This window comes from Sturnus vulgaris, chromosome 1, assembly GCF_052056855.1.
Source record: "Sturnus vulgaris isolate bStuVul1 chromosome 1, bStuVul1.hap1, whole genome shotgun sequence".
Lineage (NCBI taxonomy): Eukaryota > Metazoa > Chordata > Aves > Passeriformes > Sturnidae > Sturnus > Sturnus vulgaris.
The window spans coordinates 44,829,619-44,849,426 of record NC_142243.1 but is presented as its reverse complement, the minus strand read 5'-3'; the positions used below and the strand labels follow the sequence as shown (position 1 = coordinate 44,849,426).

The 19,808-nt window shown below is 41.4% G+C and overlaps 1 protein-coding gene and 1 long non-coding RNA gene across 4 annotated transcripts; one reads left to right on the top strand and one right to left on the bottom strand.

Moving 5' to 3' along the window:
- Window positions 1-3,255: 3,255 nt before the first annotated feature.
- On the bottom strand, window positions 3,256-13,005 carry CDV3 (CDV3 homolog). 2 transcript variants are annotated; one of them, XM_014878415.2, is made up of 5 exons: window positions 12,571-13,005; window positions 10,089-10,168; window positions 7,771-7,919; window positions 6,589-6,751; window positions 3,256-5,539 (listed from the first exon to the last, which is right to left on the bottom strand). In XM_014878415.2, the coding sequence occupies exons 1-5, from the start codon at window positions 12,805-12,807 to the stop codon at window positions 5,413-5,415; spliced, it is 756 nt and encodes a 251-aa protein (XP_014733901.1). In that variant the 5' UTR covers window positions 12,808-13,005; the 3' UTR covers window positions 3,256-5,412. The 2 variants fall into 2 exon arrangements, with proteins under 2 accessions (XP_014733901.1, XP_014733902.1); XM_014878416.2 differs by having other exon boundaries at window positions 3,256-5,107.
- A 984-nt stretch (window positions 13,006-13,989) lies between these two features.
- On the top strand, window positions 13,990-16,053 carry LOC148225178 (uncharacterized). 2 transcript variants are annotated; one of them, XR_015803859.1, is made up of 3 exons: window positions 13,990-14,127; window positions 14,726-14,772; window positions 15,919-16,053. It is a non-coding gene; the product is annotated as an uncharacterized LOC148225178 (long non-coding RNA). The 2 variants fall into 2 exon arrangements; XR_015803860.1 differs by having other exon boundaries at window positions 14,003-14,131.
- Window positions 16,054-19,808: the final 3,755 nt, after the last annotated feature.

Here is a 19,808-nt window from a genome sequence, read left to right as displayed (position 1 = left end):
TAATATGCCATTTGGGTTGCACAGATAATTGAAGAGAGGAAATACCAGTTGAGTGCTTAGCCTGAACTTTATCCTTATCCATACATACTAAAATAAGCCCAATTACATAATACTTAAATTGGAGGTATATTACATTCCATAGAAATAAGCCTTTGCCAAAGTAGTATTAAAATACTATAATAAAAGCTAATATAAAGATCTTTCAATAAAGATTTTTAGTCCTCTGTAGAACCTTCCATCAGCCCCAGCCCTTGACAAAGAACAGCTTTGGCCTCACAACACCCCTGTGAGGTAGGTTGTTGGTTATTTTGGTACAGCTGGGGAAACTGAGGGAAAGTGAACATAGCAGCTCAGTAGAAAACCAAGGCCAAATCCAACTCTCTTGGTCCCATGCTTCCCATGCTCTTGCTAAAAAACGGGCTTGGCTTCTTTTCAGTGCACACAGTTGTTTTAGGTGACGCTTTCCAATCTAATATTCGAGACACACTACTTTCCCTGGTGACTCATTAATACTGTGATATGTTTTTAGTATTTGTATTCTGGCTAAGCAGAACTTCACTGAAGTAAACACTGAACTTCATTAACCTTACTACATCAACACATACTCTCAAGCAACTGAAAATAAACCCATGATGTATGTACCATTTAGAAGTTACTTCATAAAAAAAAGTCTTCATAGCTATTTTAAACAATGTCTCAGCCTTTAACCATGCAGAAGTGAAAAATAATTTTCTTACATAGACAATTTATTTCCTAAGAGGATTGTTGAGCCATCTTGAAATTTGTCCTCAGTTCTCTCTTTAGGCAACAGATCAGCTTCACACCTTCTCTCTGAACACATTCTCCCAATTTGTTGAAAGGAAATAAAAATGGGCTGCCTTCCCCAAGTACTGAACTTTAAACAGTTTTGCTGATTTAAAGTCAGATGAATCTGTTACTTGTGCAAGTAGTGCCTACTCGTACAGCACTTGTACTATCCAACATCTGACACTCCACTCCCTGCCTCAGGCTATGCACTTAAAGCTAGCATTTAGAAAACAGCCTTCCTAATCCCTCTCTTCTTACAGCACCTATGTTTTACTTGCATTATTTCCACTCTCCCTAATTTATTTATTTATTAAGCTTCCTTCCTGCTCTATTTCACTTCAAACAGAGTATGGCAGAACTACAGGTCATGCTTGAGGAGCCAAACTTTAGATACACAATTGTTACGACTCATTTCTGTTTTCTGCTGTCATTTCTTCCTCCATCTGCTAGAGGCTGCAGGCTCTTATATTAACCTCAATGCAGACAAGCTATTTTTTTAACTTTTTCTGGAGTTTGTGTGCAAATACGTCAGTTTCCTCCCCTCTGTACATACCTAATTCATATATCTGAAGTTTAAGTACACATATTTTCTTATACTGCCAAATAAAAGCCCCTATTTATCATTAAAAACAAGTTGTAACATTAAAAACTGAAAACAGGGAGAGAGAATTTGGGAACTAAGTTACAGTCCAGCAACAAAACGTGGATCATGACTGTTCATAAAGATGTTATAGTACTCAAGGTGGTTTTGGTATAATTTAGCTTCTAGGGCCAATGAGGTATAAATTTCTGACCACGTCAGTATTGGTAAGAAGAATATTACTGCCTTGTAAGTAAGCAACCTTATTTAAACACATGAAGCCCTATTAATCCCTGATCCATTTTAGATAGGGCATTTGACAAAAAACCACAAGCACGCTTAAAACTGCTCAACCAGGCAGAAATTAGAAAGGCAGAAAGCTACAGCTATTGCAAAAGCTCAGATAAGCACACTCCAAAGATGTGCAGCCCAATCAAATTTATATTGTGTATCCTTGACCTGAACAACACAGGGATCACAGCCATGGGGTGTGGTCACATTTCCAAGAGCAGACAGATGGAGGCAAATACCAAAAGCCCTATTTCTTGTGGTGTCAGACCTCTAGCACAATTAGTACCATTGAAAATGTATCTAAGTTACTATGGACATGACTGGTAAATACAAATACAAAACTGAAGTAACAGGAGACAGTCACTTTTAATTGTCAATTCCCCTTCATTTGTGAATAAGATTAAACATGACACAGCTAAACTGGGAGAGATAGGTATGGGCAAATCTAATCTTCTCCTATATTTATCATCAGCTCAAGTAAATACAGATTCCAGATACCTACAGTAGGCATTTTGGAAGCCCAACTTTATTAAAATTACCTGGTTTTAGCATTTTAACATCCTTAAATCCAGACTGTATCACTGAGAAACACAAATCCAAACTGGTTTTTTCCCAGTAAGCACTGGACATTTCCATGTTCTACCAGCAAGTTGGTAACTTTATGGCTATGTTTTATTGTAAGCCAGAAAAAGTAAACCAGAACATTTAAACCGGGCATTAACAACCAACCACCAAAAAAGCATGTCACAAATCAGGGAGTCCCTGAAGCACCACACAACCACATTACATGGACCAGCATCAATAATCTCATTTCTATAACTGACAACCCTTCATTTATGGAATCAGCCTTCAAAGAGCATTTTGAAGGAATGAAAAGGACATTCTCAGCATGTCTCAAATGAAAGCAACAACAGACCAGATAAAGTTGGACTTCAGAGTCTCTAAAGCATACTGAGCTGCCGCAGAGGACTAACTTTCAAAATTTCAGGCAAGCAGAGCAATTACTTGGTACAAGGAAGATACTGACAACTGGCATTTTGATAGTTGCTGGCAGATATATTTAAAACGAGAAACACTTCTTTTAAAACAGTTTAACATTCTGTACTACAGAAATCTGCTGTATTTCTGATTTTTTTTTCCTTATGCCTCCAGAAAGAAACTGGAATGATATGCTTGAGAGAAGCCCCCAAAGGAACACCTTTAGTTATCAGTACCCGATGGGCTCCAGTGATAGCAGCCATCCAGAGGCTGAATTTTTCTTCCCCATTCTTTAATTTAACAGAGGTACTTTTAAGTGAAAAGCATATCAAACCTTCATTCATACTCAACTCACAATCTCAAACCAGTCCTTTATGGTGGGAGCAAGAAGACACTGTGCCAAGTAGCAAACTAAACTTCGATGTATAAATAGAAGTTTTATTGATATGCTCTGCTATAAGCTCTGAAATAGAGCCCACCTGACCATAAGGGCAACTGCCCACTCCATGGCCTATCCCTGAAGAGATCCAAATGCTGTTTTCTCTGCTATTATAGTCATGAGCTCAAACTAAAACGTAAAGACTCACTAGACTCCAGAATCCATGTATATTTCCATTTTATTCGATTTGAAACTTTTACAGGGTTTTCTTGAACTGCCAGAATTCATGCCCAAAAACCTCAAATAAAGGTGGTACAACGGACAGTCTCATCTACCCTTCACACAGGAGACTTAAACTCTATTCATGTGCATTAGTGATTGCAATCTCTTTAGAGCATCAGGAAAAGCATTTTAAGACTTCACATCTCTACCCCATCAAGTGACATGTCCATTTATCATGAATTCCACAGAAATTGTGACAACAACACTTTTGCTGGCAACAATGGATTTCCAAGGAAGATACATGGCTCAGAGTCCAAGGTATTGGTATCAGTCTTTCAGCGGGGTTTTGTTTCCAAATGAAGTCTCCAATTTTAGGAATAGTCTTTTGAGCCCTCTCTTTAATAGCAGCTTTTAGCAGAATTTTTTATAGACAGTTAACTCTGCAAGGGCAAGGCCAGTTTTAGTCTGTGCACAAAAGAACCAGGTGAAACCCCAGCCCCACTGAAGTCAACAGCAAAATCTGCATTGGCCTCAGAGAAGTAAATTTAAAGCAAGTCAGCAGTTAGTCAAAGGGAACCCAGCTGGGTGATTCCTGAACTATCCTTATCTTCTGCACACACACAGTACTCCCACACACATAAGCAAGCTTTGTTTTGTTCCCTTGTTTTTCTTGCCATTGGCAACTCTTATGGATGTTGGGTCTATCTTTTGGCATTTACTCTGAGAAACCTCAACACTGGAGCACACTACTATTGTACTTAATTTTGCTTCTGGTGTAAAAATTCAGAGAAGAGAAAAACAGTTACAGCAGAACACTTCTGGTACTTGACAGGTTTGGTTCACTGAAACAGTTACAGGCAAAATCCTATATTCCTAGTGTACCAGTGCCATTTTGCCTACTTCCACTAAATTAAGTAACTTAAAGAAGTCATTGCCTTCCATCATTACTAAACTTCCTGACTGTGAATAAACATCACTTATGAGCTATACTTGGAGAATTGCTGCCTCAGAGAGCTGCATGCTTCACAGAAGTAGCCAAACAAATCAGACTTACCAGCTTTAGTTATCTCTCTGCATATTAAGTTATTCTTTTTATCAGATAAGAATCACTCCTCAACAAACAAGTAATTGTTTTTGATAAAGACAGTTTTTATCTAGTATCACTACTGCCACATGTCTCATTTTTAAAGGACAAATTCTGAAGACTGTAGTTGGAGTCTGGATACCTCTGTGTCAAATCAAAACTCTTAGTGCTTTAGGGTGAGAAAGACAAACTTCATGACAAAACCCAAAATAAATCCTATTTCACTACAACATCTTACCATTGTTTAAATATACTGCAACTCGGTATCAGAAACAAGGCAGGCATTTCTTTTGTGGATAACAGGAAAAAAATACTTAGACAACTTTGAAAATGGCTAATGCAAACAAACCATTCAAACCCATCATTCCTCAAATGTGATACTGAATGTGTTTTAATTTGTTTTGCGGTTACTTCCGTACAGCACTCTAGAAAGGTAAACAAACTACAGCTCTGTTGTACTTGGATAGCTTGAGTGGTATGGGACGCTCCAGAAGTCTCTAGTAGGCTATGGCTACACATGACAGGATTCCTCAGAAGGGGAACGAACAGGTTCGTCATTAAGGTCACTTAAATCTTTGTTATAGCAAATTGGAACCAAATGGCTGACTTCTGCAGGATTTCTGACAGGAATCCAGTAGAGCTGGTTTCAAGTTTCAGATGGCCACTAAAACAGCTGTAACCTTCTCTTCCAGAAGTTGTGATCCACATGGTGTCCACAATGAGTGCATCAAGTCTGAGGTAGTCAACCTTTACGAAGGCTCAGTATCTGAACATAAAAAGATTTTGAAATGACCACTGGCTGTAGGTATCTTTCTGAGTAATTAAAGCACACTGATGACTCTTGTTCAATCATTTACATTAATTTGCCCCATATCCAATGGAGAAGCTGCAACATATTATGCGTCCACAGTGCAGGAGAACCAATCACTTATGTCAAAGTAGTCTGCACTTGCTGCAGTAGATCCAGCAGAAATAAGGTGGCACGTTCATCATAGCTGTTAGCTGTAGTTTAGTTACCTTAGTAGAAGGGTTACCAAAAAAGCATTCCTTAATTGTAATGTGTGTGCAGCTCTACTGATCCCCAAGCACAGCATACTGGTTGTCTAGCTGAAGTTTAAGTGCCTGGTTTTTTGAGACCTCATCCCTACCTCTAGTTTTGTATTTTACTACTTCAAAGCTCTTCTCCATTTCTTTATCCCTATGGGAAAATAAATGTAATCAGTAAATATCTTATCACTAACTTGTGAAATGTGAATTTCTAGTCCATTTCCACCCCATCCCAAAAAAACATTATAAACACTTTCATAAAAAAGAATAAACACTAAAATCTAGAATTTAACAGAACACCTAAATATTCCCAAGCAAGTATTTTAAAATAAGCCCATCACCCAATACAGTTTATATTAACATTCTCAAAGTAAATTTATGTACATTTACGAAAAATAGGTTCTAGAAAGCAGAAGTAATTTTTAGAATGCTCATTCCGAATTTTGTCTTGGCTCAATTTGCACCATTCAAATCACAAAGCATCAATAACAACATATCTCCTTTGCTACACCAAAAAAAATACCCAGAGGAAACAAAGCTTCTCCTAAGCTGTATTAAACAGCAACATAGCAAGTAGGAGGGGAAAAAAAAAAAAAAACCAGTAACAAAAAACACCTCAAATCCCCCAAATGAATTAGGTATTGGCATAGCCATCTCTTCTACCGGGAGTAAGGTTACAGGAAGATCAGGATTCAAAAATAGGGTGAGACTGAAGTCTTCAGCACCATGTAATACAAAACACTTCAGCAAAAGTGTGGGAGCTCATCTCTCTAAATCACAGCTCAGACAGCAAGTATATTGATCTGTATTAAATCCCATTCCTCCAGTTAAACCACCTTCACATCTCTAACAAGAAGGTTGCATGCTGAGGACTTCCTACATCTGTCTGCTGAAGGAAGTAACACAAAGCCTCACCATGGCTAGTCTAGTGTCTCAGGGAAGCAGATGCAGTCAATAGCAGAAATATTCAGTGAAATCCTTCAGCTGCCAGAGATAACATAATTGGCAGCCTTGTTCAGCTATCTCACTGGGCTGCATCCAATGAAAGTAATTTCACAGGAATAGAGTTGGAAAAGACATTTACCACCCTTAATTATTTCTCTCCTCTACGGAAAGATTCAGGCTTAAGCACTAGGACAAAAATAAGAACTTAGAGAGAGAAGGCAGAAATCTCTTGGGGAATCAGTGGAATGCACTTACTTTCGACTGTCTACGAGCTTGGCAGTGGACTGCAGTGAGGGGAACTGCGTGTCACTGTAGATCTCTGGTGGTCCTTGCTGTGCTCTCCGTGGCCGCCCACCTTCCCTGGCGCCGGGCGGCCGGTACACGCCACCAGTCTGCACTGGTTCTGGAGTTTCTGTAACTAGGGTAAAGAACAACATTCACACATGAGAACAAGTCTGCATTCATAACTGAAAAGAACTCAAAACAACCAACACACAAACACAATTCCACAAAGAATAAATAAAAAGAATCTTACAAGTATGTTTTTCCACCTCTTAAGTTTTGGAAGTTAAGTATTTTAGACAAGGCAGGAAATCAGGTGTTACCTAATTTAATCTACACTCAGTCAAACTGAAATATGGCTGTAGTGTATTGTCTCACAAAGTTTAGAGAATCTGAACTACTAATGAGGACTTAACGTTTCTCATTTGCAATTTATCAGCAACAATTTAAACACATTTAAAACAGATTTAAATACATAATTATATAGGTGCCAAATCTAATTTAAAACACTCCTCCAGATGCAGAGGGGACTGTCCAAATAGTCTGCACTTAAGGCAAAAATCTAAGATGGAATAATACTAATATAGGTTTACCTCCTTTACAAACAAGAAAGAACATAGGCTATTTTTCAATTAGTTTCTCAGAGGAAAAGAATATTCTGAACTCAGAGGGTGATTAAGTAGTTAATCTCTGGTGATCTCACTGATGTTAAAAGAATTTATTTTACAATGCCATGTTCTCAAGAACTCTAAGAACTGACTTGAAAAGTGTGCTACTAATGGCCACAATAGATCAAATACTGGCCGAACATCCACTGAAATGTTAAAGCAGCATTTTTACATCAACAGAAATACTCCAACAGGTATTTTACAGAGGGATATCCTGCAAAGCCAGGATGCTTCCCCCCATTTTGAAGTCAGAAATAAAAAACCCTCCCACATGTATTTTAAAATAGCTGACAGATACTTTCAATTCAATTCTGTTCCTGAGATCCCTTGACACGAAGATTTCCTTGATGCCTGGCATACCAAACAAGCCATTATTTCATTAAAGGGTGCCTGAACAGGAACTGTTCCTTGAGCTCTACCCATTGAGCAGCCTAATTCAACTTCATGCACTTCTGATTGGAAAAAAACAAGTCTGAGTTAAATTTACCAATCGGTTCAACGACAGGGGCTGGTGCAGGAGCTGACTTGTTCCAAGGACCAGATGATCTGTCTACACAACCACCACCACCACTACCAGTCTCTTCCCAACTGTCACCAGGTTCTTCTCTTTTTTCACTTTCATCATCTTCTTTTTCACTATAAGAGAGAAATGATCAGTAGTACCTTACAAATGGAAGTTTAAGATTCGCCAGAGATTATACAATCCTCATAAGAGAAGATTTCATGGCTGCCATGCTGAAGATACTAAATTAAACCAGACTATGTTAGTCCTGTAATCACTGTACTAGCAAATGTATGGCATACTGCTACATAACTTGGCAACTGAAAAGAATAAGAGCTCCCAAAAGAATAAAAAAAAAAAAAATCAGCTTGGACAAAGTGATCAAAGAAACTGGCATCTTATTTTGAGCAGAAAGGTTTTTTTCTTACTAACACAGCCATGCATTTTTAAGGGATGAAAAGATAAAGCAGGAAAGGTCTACAAGTAAAATGCTTTTGTAAAGTTTCTGTAAAATGCTTTAGTCAAGAGGAAGAAATAGTGGAGTAGTGGTGAAAGAAAGCAAGTCTTGAGCTTACTTTTCCTAGAACCACAACCCCCTAAGAAATACCCTTATATGTATGGGTAATATACAATCTACAAACAAACTCAGATCTTTTTTTTTTTCAAAGCAGACAATCAAAAAATAAGAAAAGCACAAGACAGAAAAATGCAATTTTTTTCAAAGACAGACCCAATGCAAAAGCCCGCCTGTATTTTATTTAGACTATTTTCTTTTGCATAGATGTAGTCAGACACCCAAAATAATTTACCGGCCAAAGCTACTACAGAAAGCTGTGTGGTAAAATGAAACAGATGAGGAGGGTGAGGCTGTTGAAAAGAATCAAGACACTGATCTCAACAGCAGCAGCAATGAACGTGAATTCAGAAGTTTATAATACCCCAAATCCTACTAATCGTGATGTGTGTAAGCTTTCTGTGTAAGCAATGGCCAGAGAACAGAAAAAAATACCTGTAAATGGCCTTTCACTGTTAATCCAAACACAGTAACAACCATAGTAAGGTGGCTCAAGGGCCTAAACACCTTATTTTAAATGACAGTCAGAAGCATTGTCTACAGACTTAACTACAACAGAGCAAGTACAGGGAGCATCCCATCCCCACCAGACGCTCTGTATCTTTGTTTCATCAAAGAGACCTCCAGAGAAGGGTAATTTTTAACCTCTAGTGGGTTTTTCTTCCATTTACTTTTCCACTCTTCCCTTGAATCCACTAATTGAATGGTTACAAAATCCTGCTGCAGAAACTTCCACATGCCTGAAAATCTGCCACAGTATGAAAAGTATTTGGAATGCTGGCCTTTGTCTGGAAAACCGAAGTAGAGGCTTTTCATTCAAACAGCACCAGCAGTCAGTGAAGCTGCAGCTCACTGGTCTCTAATCAGACATGTGATTATCCACTGTGACACTTCAATGCCATGGACAGCTTGTGGGAAAAATTCATGCAAATGGCCCAAAGGACTAGTTAACTGAAAGGATCCAAAAAAGTAAATCCACAGATGTCAGACCTGCTCAAATAGTGAAGAAAGCGTCTATTGCACTGGTCACAGGTAGGCTGATTTTAAGATTTCTTTATTTCTCACATCAATATCTGGACAAAGAGGATTATCTGACATTCTCAGTCTACAACTGAGGTCATAGAAACCCTTTTTCTGACCTGATGAAATGTTTTTCTTAACCAGGACAGACATAAGTAGACTTACTCTGCGCCAGACAATATGAAAAGTCTAATGAAGAAAACAAACAAGGAATCGCGGATTAGATTTATAAATGCAATCCTGAGGGATCTTATCATGGGACACTACTTTTACTTTTATTTTTTTGGTCTTTTGAAATACAAATGCAATAGTTCAGGAATTTGCTCCCCAACTGAAGATGCTAAGTAGATTGAGCCAGATACCCTTACAGCAGTCAAATGATTCAGTGGGAATTACTATCCTGCACTACTCTGAGAAATTCCAATTTGACTATCTTTATGGAGAGGAATGTTAAGCATTTGTAATAAAAAATCCTGAGTCCCAAGAAAACAGATAGATCTGGAGTATGAACAGAGGTTTAGAAAATAAAGAGAACATTGGCAGAGACCAGCCAAAGTTAAATTAACCAGTAGCAAACTTGTGTACTATCAGAAACATATCAAACCTCTCTTTAACTGGACTCCATGGAAGCAGCTCTGAAGAAAAAAACCCATCCTTTTTAGACATTGGTAAGGATTATGCTGAAGAAAAAAAAAAGAAGAAATAGTACCTTATTTGCATGGACTGAACTCTAAGACCACTATAATCAATTTCTTCCTTTTGCTCAAACTCCTTCCAATCATCCTCCTCCTGTAAGAAGAGAAAAATATAAGTTGTCCCTTTCTCTGTAACCAAAGAAGAAAAAAAGAACATAACTAACATAATACAAAAACATCTGAGGGTGAAGGTAGCATTCCAGGAGAAACCAAACTGTGTGCCCCGCTGCCAGGAGGGGAAAGGATTGCCCTCATCCCCTAACTTACTGTGTGTCACTTGGGATGCACTTGAAAGCTGACTTTAAATCACTAGAACAGCTAAGAAATGCCCCAGCAAAAAGTCATTCAAGTGAAAGAAAACCACATCACCTCAGCAAAAACACATCAGGAAGTCAAGGAACAACATGAAGCATGGAACAGGACTGTGCAGTCATGACCAGGGCAATACAAGGGCAAGACCTCCTCCTTTCCCTAACAGTAGGCTTTTACAACAGCTTGAATGCACACAGAGCTTTAAATTAACTTTTCCTTCACCAATTCCATGAGCCAAACAAAAAAGAACATTTGGAATAGCTTACAGTGCATTTATGACAAAAATTCATAATGATGCATTTGACTTTTTCACATTCACAACTACATTTACAGCCTTGTTTCCTAAGCAGCGTTTCCGTAACAGTAGAAAGGTCAGCTTCAAAACCACAGCAATCTTAGTACACAAAATATGTGTATCTTTCAAGAGAACCACTTGAGGGTTTGAAAATGGGAGTTTGTTTGGGGAAAGAGGGACTCACCTAAGTGGAGGCAATTTTGTCCTACTGTGTCATCAGGAAATTCTGGGATTATTAAGGTAGAATAAAAATGGACGAGAACAGATGAGTAGTCCTCCCATGTTCCCAGTCCCAGCTTTAAGACACACACCGCCTAATTAGTAGTTTAATTAACTCTTATACTCTACATGAAATGCAGTTATATTCCTCCAAATGAGAAGATCTTTCAAGCAGAATCTGCCAAAGGTACAGCCCCTTTCCATTGAACTGCTGAGAATAAAGCTGCTTTTAGAGCCCTGTGCTGGGATCTTCCACCCAGTCAATCTCCAGCAGAAAAAACCTGCTTTAGAGTAACAGCAAAAGTAGGAAGTGACCTCATGTTAACTGCACTGTCTGCTTAAGATTCAGTCTTCTGGAAGAGCAGGAGTTTACAGTAAAATCTCTTAGATTTCTTACATCTCCATCTCCATGGAAACGTTAGAGTTTCCAAGCTAACATACCTTTCACATTTAATGACTTTTGTTTCTAATCCAAGTACTAGCTTCAGTCAAAGCCAGATATTTTGCAAGCAAGCGAGCAGAAGAGCAGCTGAAAGATTAGCACTGACCTTGATCTACTTAAAAAGCTACTGCACGTGTCAAGCACCCCAGGTTGAACAACAGTGGGAAACAGTTGAGTATTTCTTAAAATTCATTTTGAAATATACAGCATTAGAGCTCTTACAACAGCTTCTGGTTTTAGTAATCAATCTAGCATAACGAGATTATATCTTTAAATGACCAATCCTCTATGTAAGCATGAAGGAAGCAATGTATCTAACTTCTAAAAACCCTTTCACAAACCATCTTTTAAACTCTGAGAATATAATGTCATAGGGCTAGATAAAGATACCATTTGTAGCAGTAAGACAGGGAACACATCCTCAGATTACTACGTACTGAAGCCTCCAAACAAAAATATCAAGAGGCAAAAAAAGCAAACCAGAAATAGAGATAAAAGGTACAAGCAGTTTTTTAGGTCCTATATGTCCCGTCTACAGCAGATAAATATGTAACGAAGGTTCTGCACGTGCCAAGCTCCACAATTTAAAAGCCATCAGGAAACAGTATACAGTAAAAGTATTTCTTATAATTAGTTTAAAAATATACAGCATCAGAGCTCTTATAGCTTTTTATGGTTTAAATTTTACTACTTCAGCACTGATAATAGGGACAGGAAGGACAAGGGCAGAGGAAGAAACAGAGAGCTACTAACTCAACTACGGACATGTATGCTACTCCTGCATACTCATCGTTTCACTGTAATACGCTACCAAGAAAAAATGAAATAAATTATTGGCAGCAAAACCCTGCCTGGCAAAGAGGCACAGAGCTCGGCGGACTCTGGGGGAATTTTATCGCCAAGGTCCACATGCCACGCTGCACAGCCCCAGGTGGCACTTGACGCAAACCTCCGGTTCCGGCCGCAATATTCAGAAACCTAGGAGGGAGTGCCAGGCTGAGCCGCAGCTGCAGAACGGGAAGGGGCCCAGCTTTCTCGCCTCCCCCAGGGCCGGGACTCCCAGGAAGTCTCCCCCCACCCCCCAGCAACAGAAGCAGCGGCAGCGCCCGCCCGGCGGCCCCGGGGCGGGGCCGGGAGCGCCGCCAGCCCCGCACGGCCCCGGGCGCAGCATGGCCGGGCGGCGGCGGCGCCCCCTGCCGGCAGGAACCCGCGGCCTCCCCGCCCGCACCTTGCTCGCCGCCTTGGCCGAGAAGCCACCGGCGGCGCTGGAGGCGGCGGCGGCCCCGGAACCGCCGCCCTCAGTCGGTCGCGGGGTCCCCGCGGCCGCGCCCGCCGCGTTGGAGCCGGCGTTCGAAGCGCTGGAGGCGGCAGCGGCGGCGGCACTTCGGCTGCTCTTCTCCTTCCGCTTCTTCTTGTCCCGTTTGGCGAAGAAGTCGTCCAGGCTCCGCTCCTCGGTCTCCGCCATGGCGGCGGCCGGGCGGGGGAAGGAGGGCAGCGGCGGCCCGGGCCAAGAGGTGAACGGTGGGGCCCTCGCGCTGCTCGGCGAGCGCGGCCGCCCGGCTGCGGCTGTTGCGGCGGCGGCTGCTGCCCGGGCCCGCCCAGCGGCCCGCGCCCGCGCACCCCACGCCTAACGCGGCCCGCAGGGAGCGGAGGGGCTAAGGGGAGACGGGGCGGGGCTGCGCCCCTGACCGCGCACGCGCCGCCGCGCCGTGGCCAATGAGCGCCGTCGGCCTCTCGGGGGCATGTCCAAAAGGGGCGAAAGGCGCTGACGTTGCCGCGCGTGAGGATGCGCGCGGCGGGCGCGGGGAGGGCCATGCTGAAGTGGCCGCGGATTGGCTGAGCCAGGCGGGACGGCGCGTGCGGACAGGGCCGGGATCCGTGTGGGTGGGAGAAGGTGGGAGTGAGCTCGGCGCCTGCCCACCGGCCGTGCTGGCCACGGGGCACGTCGGGAAAAATGTGGCCAGCAGGGTGAGGGAGGTGATCTTGCCCGTCTGCTCAGTCCTAGTGAGGCCACATCTGGAGTGCTGTGTCCAGTTCTGGGTTCATCAGGACAAGAAAGACGAGCTGCTGGAGAGGGTGCAGTGGAGGGCCGCAAAGATGATGAGGGGACTGGAGCATCTCTCTTACGAAGAGAGACTGCAGGAGCGAGGCCTGTTCAATCTAAAGACACAGAGGGCGTCTCATAAATTTACACAAATGTCTCGAAGGCAGATGTCAAGAGGACTTTTCCATAGTGCCCAATGACAGGACAAGGAGCAATGGCCATAAACTAAATCACAAGAAATTTCATCTTAGCATGAGGAAGAACTTCTTTATATTGAGGACAGAGCACTGAAGAAGCTGCCTGGGGACACTGTGGAGTCTCCCTCTCTGGAGACATTCAAACCCTTCCTGGAAGCATTCCTGTGTAACATGCTCTAGGTTGGCAGCAGGGTTGGACTGGATCATCTCCAGAGGGCCCTTCCAATCCTCACAATTTGGTGACTGAGACTAGTGGTAGCTCCTCTGGAAGCCCTTGGCTGCTTTCTGCAAGGAGTGCAGGCCCTTTCTGTCAGGACCACCTCACAGTGAAACAGAGACAGCCCCCTTGGGCTCAGCACTGCTGGGATCCCTTCCAAGGAGGCTGAGAGAACTGCTGGAGCAGCCCCAGTCCTCAGCTGGTCCCACAGGCTCAGGGCACTGCTTGGTCAGCCCAGCTCCTCCCAGCAAGGCCTATGAACTTACGTTGTCATTGCAAAGGATGCAAGGAAGTAATTCAGCTTTCATCTTGGGTCTGTGTGGTTAAGTGAGTAAGTCTTGAAACATCACACTGTCTAGATGTCTGGATGTGTTGGCCTGAACTTCCCTGCTGTTTTTCTGACTGGCATTGAAGCCTAGGGGATGTATGCTGGAAAACAAACTTCACAGTTGGTGTCTGCAGATTGTTACCTCTAACTTTGGGTACTGTAGTGACCTTTAACTCTGGAGAAAAACATGGGTGTTTAAAAACAGTGGCTTCAAAACATGTCAAATCTTTGAGGCAGTACATTTGGAAAAACATCCTCAGCCTGTCATGAGTCATAAATAATTACATGTTTCCCATTACTTCTTTCATCAGCCATCTAAAGGCGATGAAAGTTCCTACTGGTTAAGTGTGAGCCCAAATGAGAATTACCTATAAAATATGTATTGGTTTCTATTACAATTATATAAAAGTCAGCATGTATTTGTATTCTTGAGTTATTTAATATAATTCTGTGCTTTGTCATATTTTCTCTTGAAATAATTATGTATGTGTGTATTAGCATATAAATTAAAAATTTTTCTACCCTTTGGAGGTTGACAGTCTCATCTTATGTCCATAATAATGCTGTTATTTAGTGTTTTCCATCCTTATTTCTCAGGTTGTTTGAAAAAACAGACAAGGTGCCACTGACATTGCAGAAAGAGGGTAAATACATGATGTCTTCATGAACTGTTTTGTAGCTGTGAGTAACTGAGCCACTGTAGTCAAGCATTCTGCCTTTGTGTTACATTTCTCTTTTTATGTGTCATCCGCTGTCCTCGTATTTTTACTACCTGTGTAGGATTTGAGCCTGCACAGAGCAGGCCCTAAGGACCTAAAAGTTGCAAGCGTAACAATTCATTTGGTAGCACCAAGAATGTCACATGATCAGTGACACTTTGCATTTGTGATAGGAATCATTACTGAAGTAGGGAGCAAATTTGGTAGCAAAGTCTCATTTTTTTGTGCTCCCTTCCTACTGTCCCCTTCAGCTGATGGAAGGTCATGTGGAAGGTGTGACAGGGAATGGTTGGGTGTGGAAGAGTGTTTGACATTCCTGTTGTCAAAGCACATTCCCTTGTGTTTGTGCTCCTTTATTTCCTGGGAAGCCAGCATACCTCCAGCCCTACCCCATGCTGGGACTTGCAGGTTCTGCACTGGTAATACCATGCAACTAAGCAGTTTGTGTCCTCAGCTTTTGTGGTAGATAACCTAGTAATGTACTAAGCACAGTGCTGTGCCTGATTCTAAGCCAATCATGTCTCGAATTTCAGCAACTGCTAAAATATTTTCATTGTATTATTATGGGTAGCCCCGTTATCAGGCTGGAGAATGTGAACCCGATGCCTTTTTGCAGCTTTTAGCATCTGCGTCACTTGTCTCTTGCAAACACAGTACTGTAAGGCTGGAATGCCCAGCTCTGGATTAGAAACTTAATACCTGTCAGGAGCGGCGCACTGAGAAACATTTCAGCTGTTAAATCTGGAACAGACTCAACAGAAATAATGGAAAATAGCAGCAACGTTTTAGGCCTTGGAAGGCTTAGATCCAGATTTAAAGACATGTCTCGGTGCTTTAAAGGAAGCATTAGTTATGCAGTTATGCTTGGATTTACCTCCCACCTCTAGTTTAATTTTTATGTAAAATTGTGAAAATGTGCTGATGCATGGCGTTTGTTTTTCTGTCCGGATGCATTTCATCAGCTTTTACCATTAAGATTCTTATGTGTAAAAAGTTAGATGCAGAAAAAAGGTAATTTTTTGTGTTTTTCTTTTCCTTTCTCATATTCAACATCCCTCAATACTTGCACAGAGGACACTGGGCTGAAGAACAGCTCGCAGGCACGGACTGGCAGAAGTGATGTTTGTAATGCAAGGAATATATCCAGAATGCCACATTGCCATGCTGGGAGCATGAGCTCAGCACACGGCTCCCTGCTGCACTGTGCATCACTGACCTGTGTGACCTGCCTTTGGCAAAACGGTGCTCCGAGTGCCTCTGCTCAGGTACGGATTTACCCCCAGGACTCTGAGCACTTTGTCTCTCTCTCCTCCCCATACAGTGGTGCTTGCCTGCCTCCTCTCTATTCTGTAGCTATGGCAAGTCCAGCCATTATGCTGCTCCCTGTGCATCTTGGTGCGTTTTATAAAGCCTGAGGTGTGAAGCACTACTGCGTGTAGGGAAAGTGATGTAGCAGCCACCGTTCACTTGGAGAAACTGAAGGAAGGAAAGTTGGAGTGAGTTCTGGGTGATGCAAGAGTTAAGAGCAGACTTCCATTTCCAGTTTCCCAGTGTTTCATCTTCCTTTGTACCCAATTATCTCCATTCTGTGACATGAAGGTGACACCACTGCAAACTGCTCTGACATTTGCGAAGCACAAGCAGAAAAACATTCAGTAACTCCTGGGCAGACGCCTGCTTAAGGAAATTGGAGAAGGTGCCCTTAGGTGCAGAGCAGCTTGCAGAAGGGTTCTGGTGGAGTCCTTGTCACATCATGGGCCCGCTTCTCTTTAGGAGCTTAACCTTCCTCTAAGCTCCCAGTTTGCTGTAGTTTCAGACCTCTACAACAAGAAGAGAGAAGTTTTATCATGCTCGTTTCTCCACCACTGATTGCCATCTGAACACAGGCACTGGTGCCAGCAATGCATGGTGGTTTGTTAAACTGTTGAATTTTAGACAATGCCAGAGTGAAAGTGACCTTAAAAATAATCTTTTAATCACAGAATCAGTATAATAGTTCTTATACTAAAATATAAATAGTAGAATGATAGGCTAGAATACCAGTGCCTAGCTGGTGTGCTATGTTGCTGCTCAGTGTGAAATCTTAAATGAGGCGGGGCTCATATACAGCAGGCACCCTGTCCTTCCCCCAAGGATGCAGCAGTGTAGGTTCAGGCTGTGGTGGAGAAGAAGCTGTGCCTGGCTGGGAGGAGTATAAAGTGCACATATAGTTTGATAGCACAGCTCATCTGAGCCAGTGACTAGCTATCACCAAGGGCATGGCTGTGCTTTACAGTCTGGACTAGTTCCTCTCCCCCTCCCTCCCTGTGCTGCCATTGGTACATGTCTGTCCCTGCAGTGGCCTGATTCAGGGAACACAGTGGCAGAAAAGTTTTCCAGCATTTTTCATGGATAATTTTTTGCTGATTTCGAATCTTGTGCTGTCTCCTGAGACATCAGACAGATGTTGGTGTTAGCACAAGATGGTGCAATGGGAATACATAGCACATGAGGGGGAGCAGAGATGTCCTTTTCTGCAGCAGCTGGCTGTTAGATTGTATTATCTATGCTCTCTGACTGCATCTTGAGTGTTCATAACAGCAAATGCCACAAATTCCTTCACAGGAATATAGGTCTGAGATACTGCAGTGGGAGATAATCAAATCTGTTGTCTGGTGCTGATTTTCTGAGGAAAACCAGTTGGAAACATGTTCATGTGTATTTAATAAAGCAACTGTTAGACTAGACCATAAATATAAAGCTGCATCAGTTTATGAACCTTAGTGCTTACAAATAGTTGTGAAAGCCTTTAGTCTCTCACACTGAATATCTCATCTCGCACAGTGAAGACTGCTTAGTCACTGCTTAGACAGCATTCAAGCAGCCTGGAGGGGCTGCACAGCCAGCTAGGTACCCACAGGATTCTGTGTAAAAGTGCAGAAAGATTTCTTCACAAGAGCTTGAGCACTTAATATGAAAACAGTTTGATTTAGAAGGGCCAGGTGTGCTACATGACTTCTGATGGACTGTTCACAAAAATAATCTTTTCTGTGGTTTTTGGTCTTTGCAAGGAATAAAGACAAAAGCTGCTGGAAGTTCATTATTTATGCTTAGATGCTTCCTCCTTTTCCAGACACTTCTCCATGCTGAAACACCTTGATGATTTTGAAAGAAACTTTACATTCCAATGAATAAACATCTTAGTATTAACATAATTTAATTTTTATGGGGTATAATGGATCATGGCATATAAAAAAATTTTAAAAAAAATCTTTCTTTCACATCTCAGTGTAACTGTAGACTCAGAATTTTTTCAGGTTTATCTGCATGAGTGACATTTATAAAGAATAGTTTCACAGTGGGATAGTCAGTTGCTTTTCATGCTTGAAGCTTCACTGGAAGATAGCAAATGGATCTGAATCCAGATTGTATATTGTTATGCTTTTTTAATTCCCTCTTCACTTTCAAATCATAGGGAGATTGTTCTCTTCTGTGTCAGGAATGATGGGAGGTTATGTTTTATTAATGCTAAAATGTGATCATTCCTAGACACCAACCAGTTAGCCCCAACCCAAAGGCAAGTGCCATCTAATATCTTGTATCACTGTTTGTGAGTATTTTCTCTTATCATCACTGTTCTTGATGGAGTCTCAGCTTAGTTCTGTCTGCACTGATGTATAAGAAGTATATATATATGTATATATATATATATATAATGTATATATTGCTGCTCTGAGGAGCCTACATTATATGAAAAAACCCCAGAATCTGCCATCATCTTCCTTTATTTTTTTTATTGTTGTTAGTTAATCTTTTAATCTAGTAGTTTTTTATCAAAATCTTGCAGGTGGTACATGTCAGATGGACTTTTTCCAGAGATTAAATAAAGGATCATTTGTCAAGCAACTGCATCAGGAAGGATTTTTCGTGTGTGGGGGAATGTACAAGGAAAGGCATGACAATACTTGTGTCCATATTCACCAGTGGATCAAGTTTAGTGGATTTGGAGGGTATTTGATTTTATCAGTCATTAAAATATAAGTAGCTTTCTTAGCTAATGTTTTAATTAAAAAATCAAAATATCTAAAGTCTACCTCTTGTATGTGTTGCATGCCATTGTGTTCTCTAATATATGCCATTTCTCAGTAATCTTTGAGTCTATTTAATGAACTCTGTTGTCACCCAGTGTAACTGTTGGTCTTGTGAAGTCCCAATCCAACAAACACATGTATGGTTAACTTCATTGCTGTGCAGAAACTTGTGAAGGAAATCCAGCCATCTACATGAGATTTTGTGTTAGAAGCTAAGGTTCATTATGTTTCTCTGAAAATGCAAGATCCATCTTGGTATTTTATGTGACCATACTGCACATGCAATACAATGAGGTTATCAATGTTTAAAATATGAAAGAAAGCCAAAAGTGAAAAATGGCAAATCTTTTTTCCTCGTGATGCATCTAAATACTTGAAACAACCTAAGGTCAGCCAACAGGTTAATGCTATGTGTGAGTTCCTGTTCAAAAGAGCTGTGGCTGACCTGCCTTGGAAGGATGTTAATATTAAGAAAGAGCAACCATATAAAATAAATATTAAAAATAGATCAATAAATCAAAAAGTATCAAATTTGCACAAACTGATACCCTGGCTTGGACTTTCAGTGTACAGTAAAAAGATGTAACCTGGACCCAGACAGAACTGCTGTTGGTCTCCTGCGCCTTCAGCTTTTCAAGAAGTTTAGTCTAGACTTAAAAATGTGTTTATAAAGTACTGTTGGGATGCTTGGATTAATGATTCTGCTAGTTTACATGTTGCAAATTTAATTACATTGAGTTAACAATGCACTTAACTCCTTCGGCATTATTTGAATTAGATTTCACACTACTGAGCTGATAGTCTTGTGACACAACAGAGCACTCATCATTTCCTTGTGGGTGTTGTGTATACAGTGGAGGAATAGCTCAGTCTTGATACATTTGTACTGTG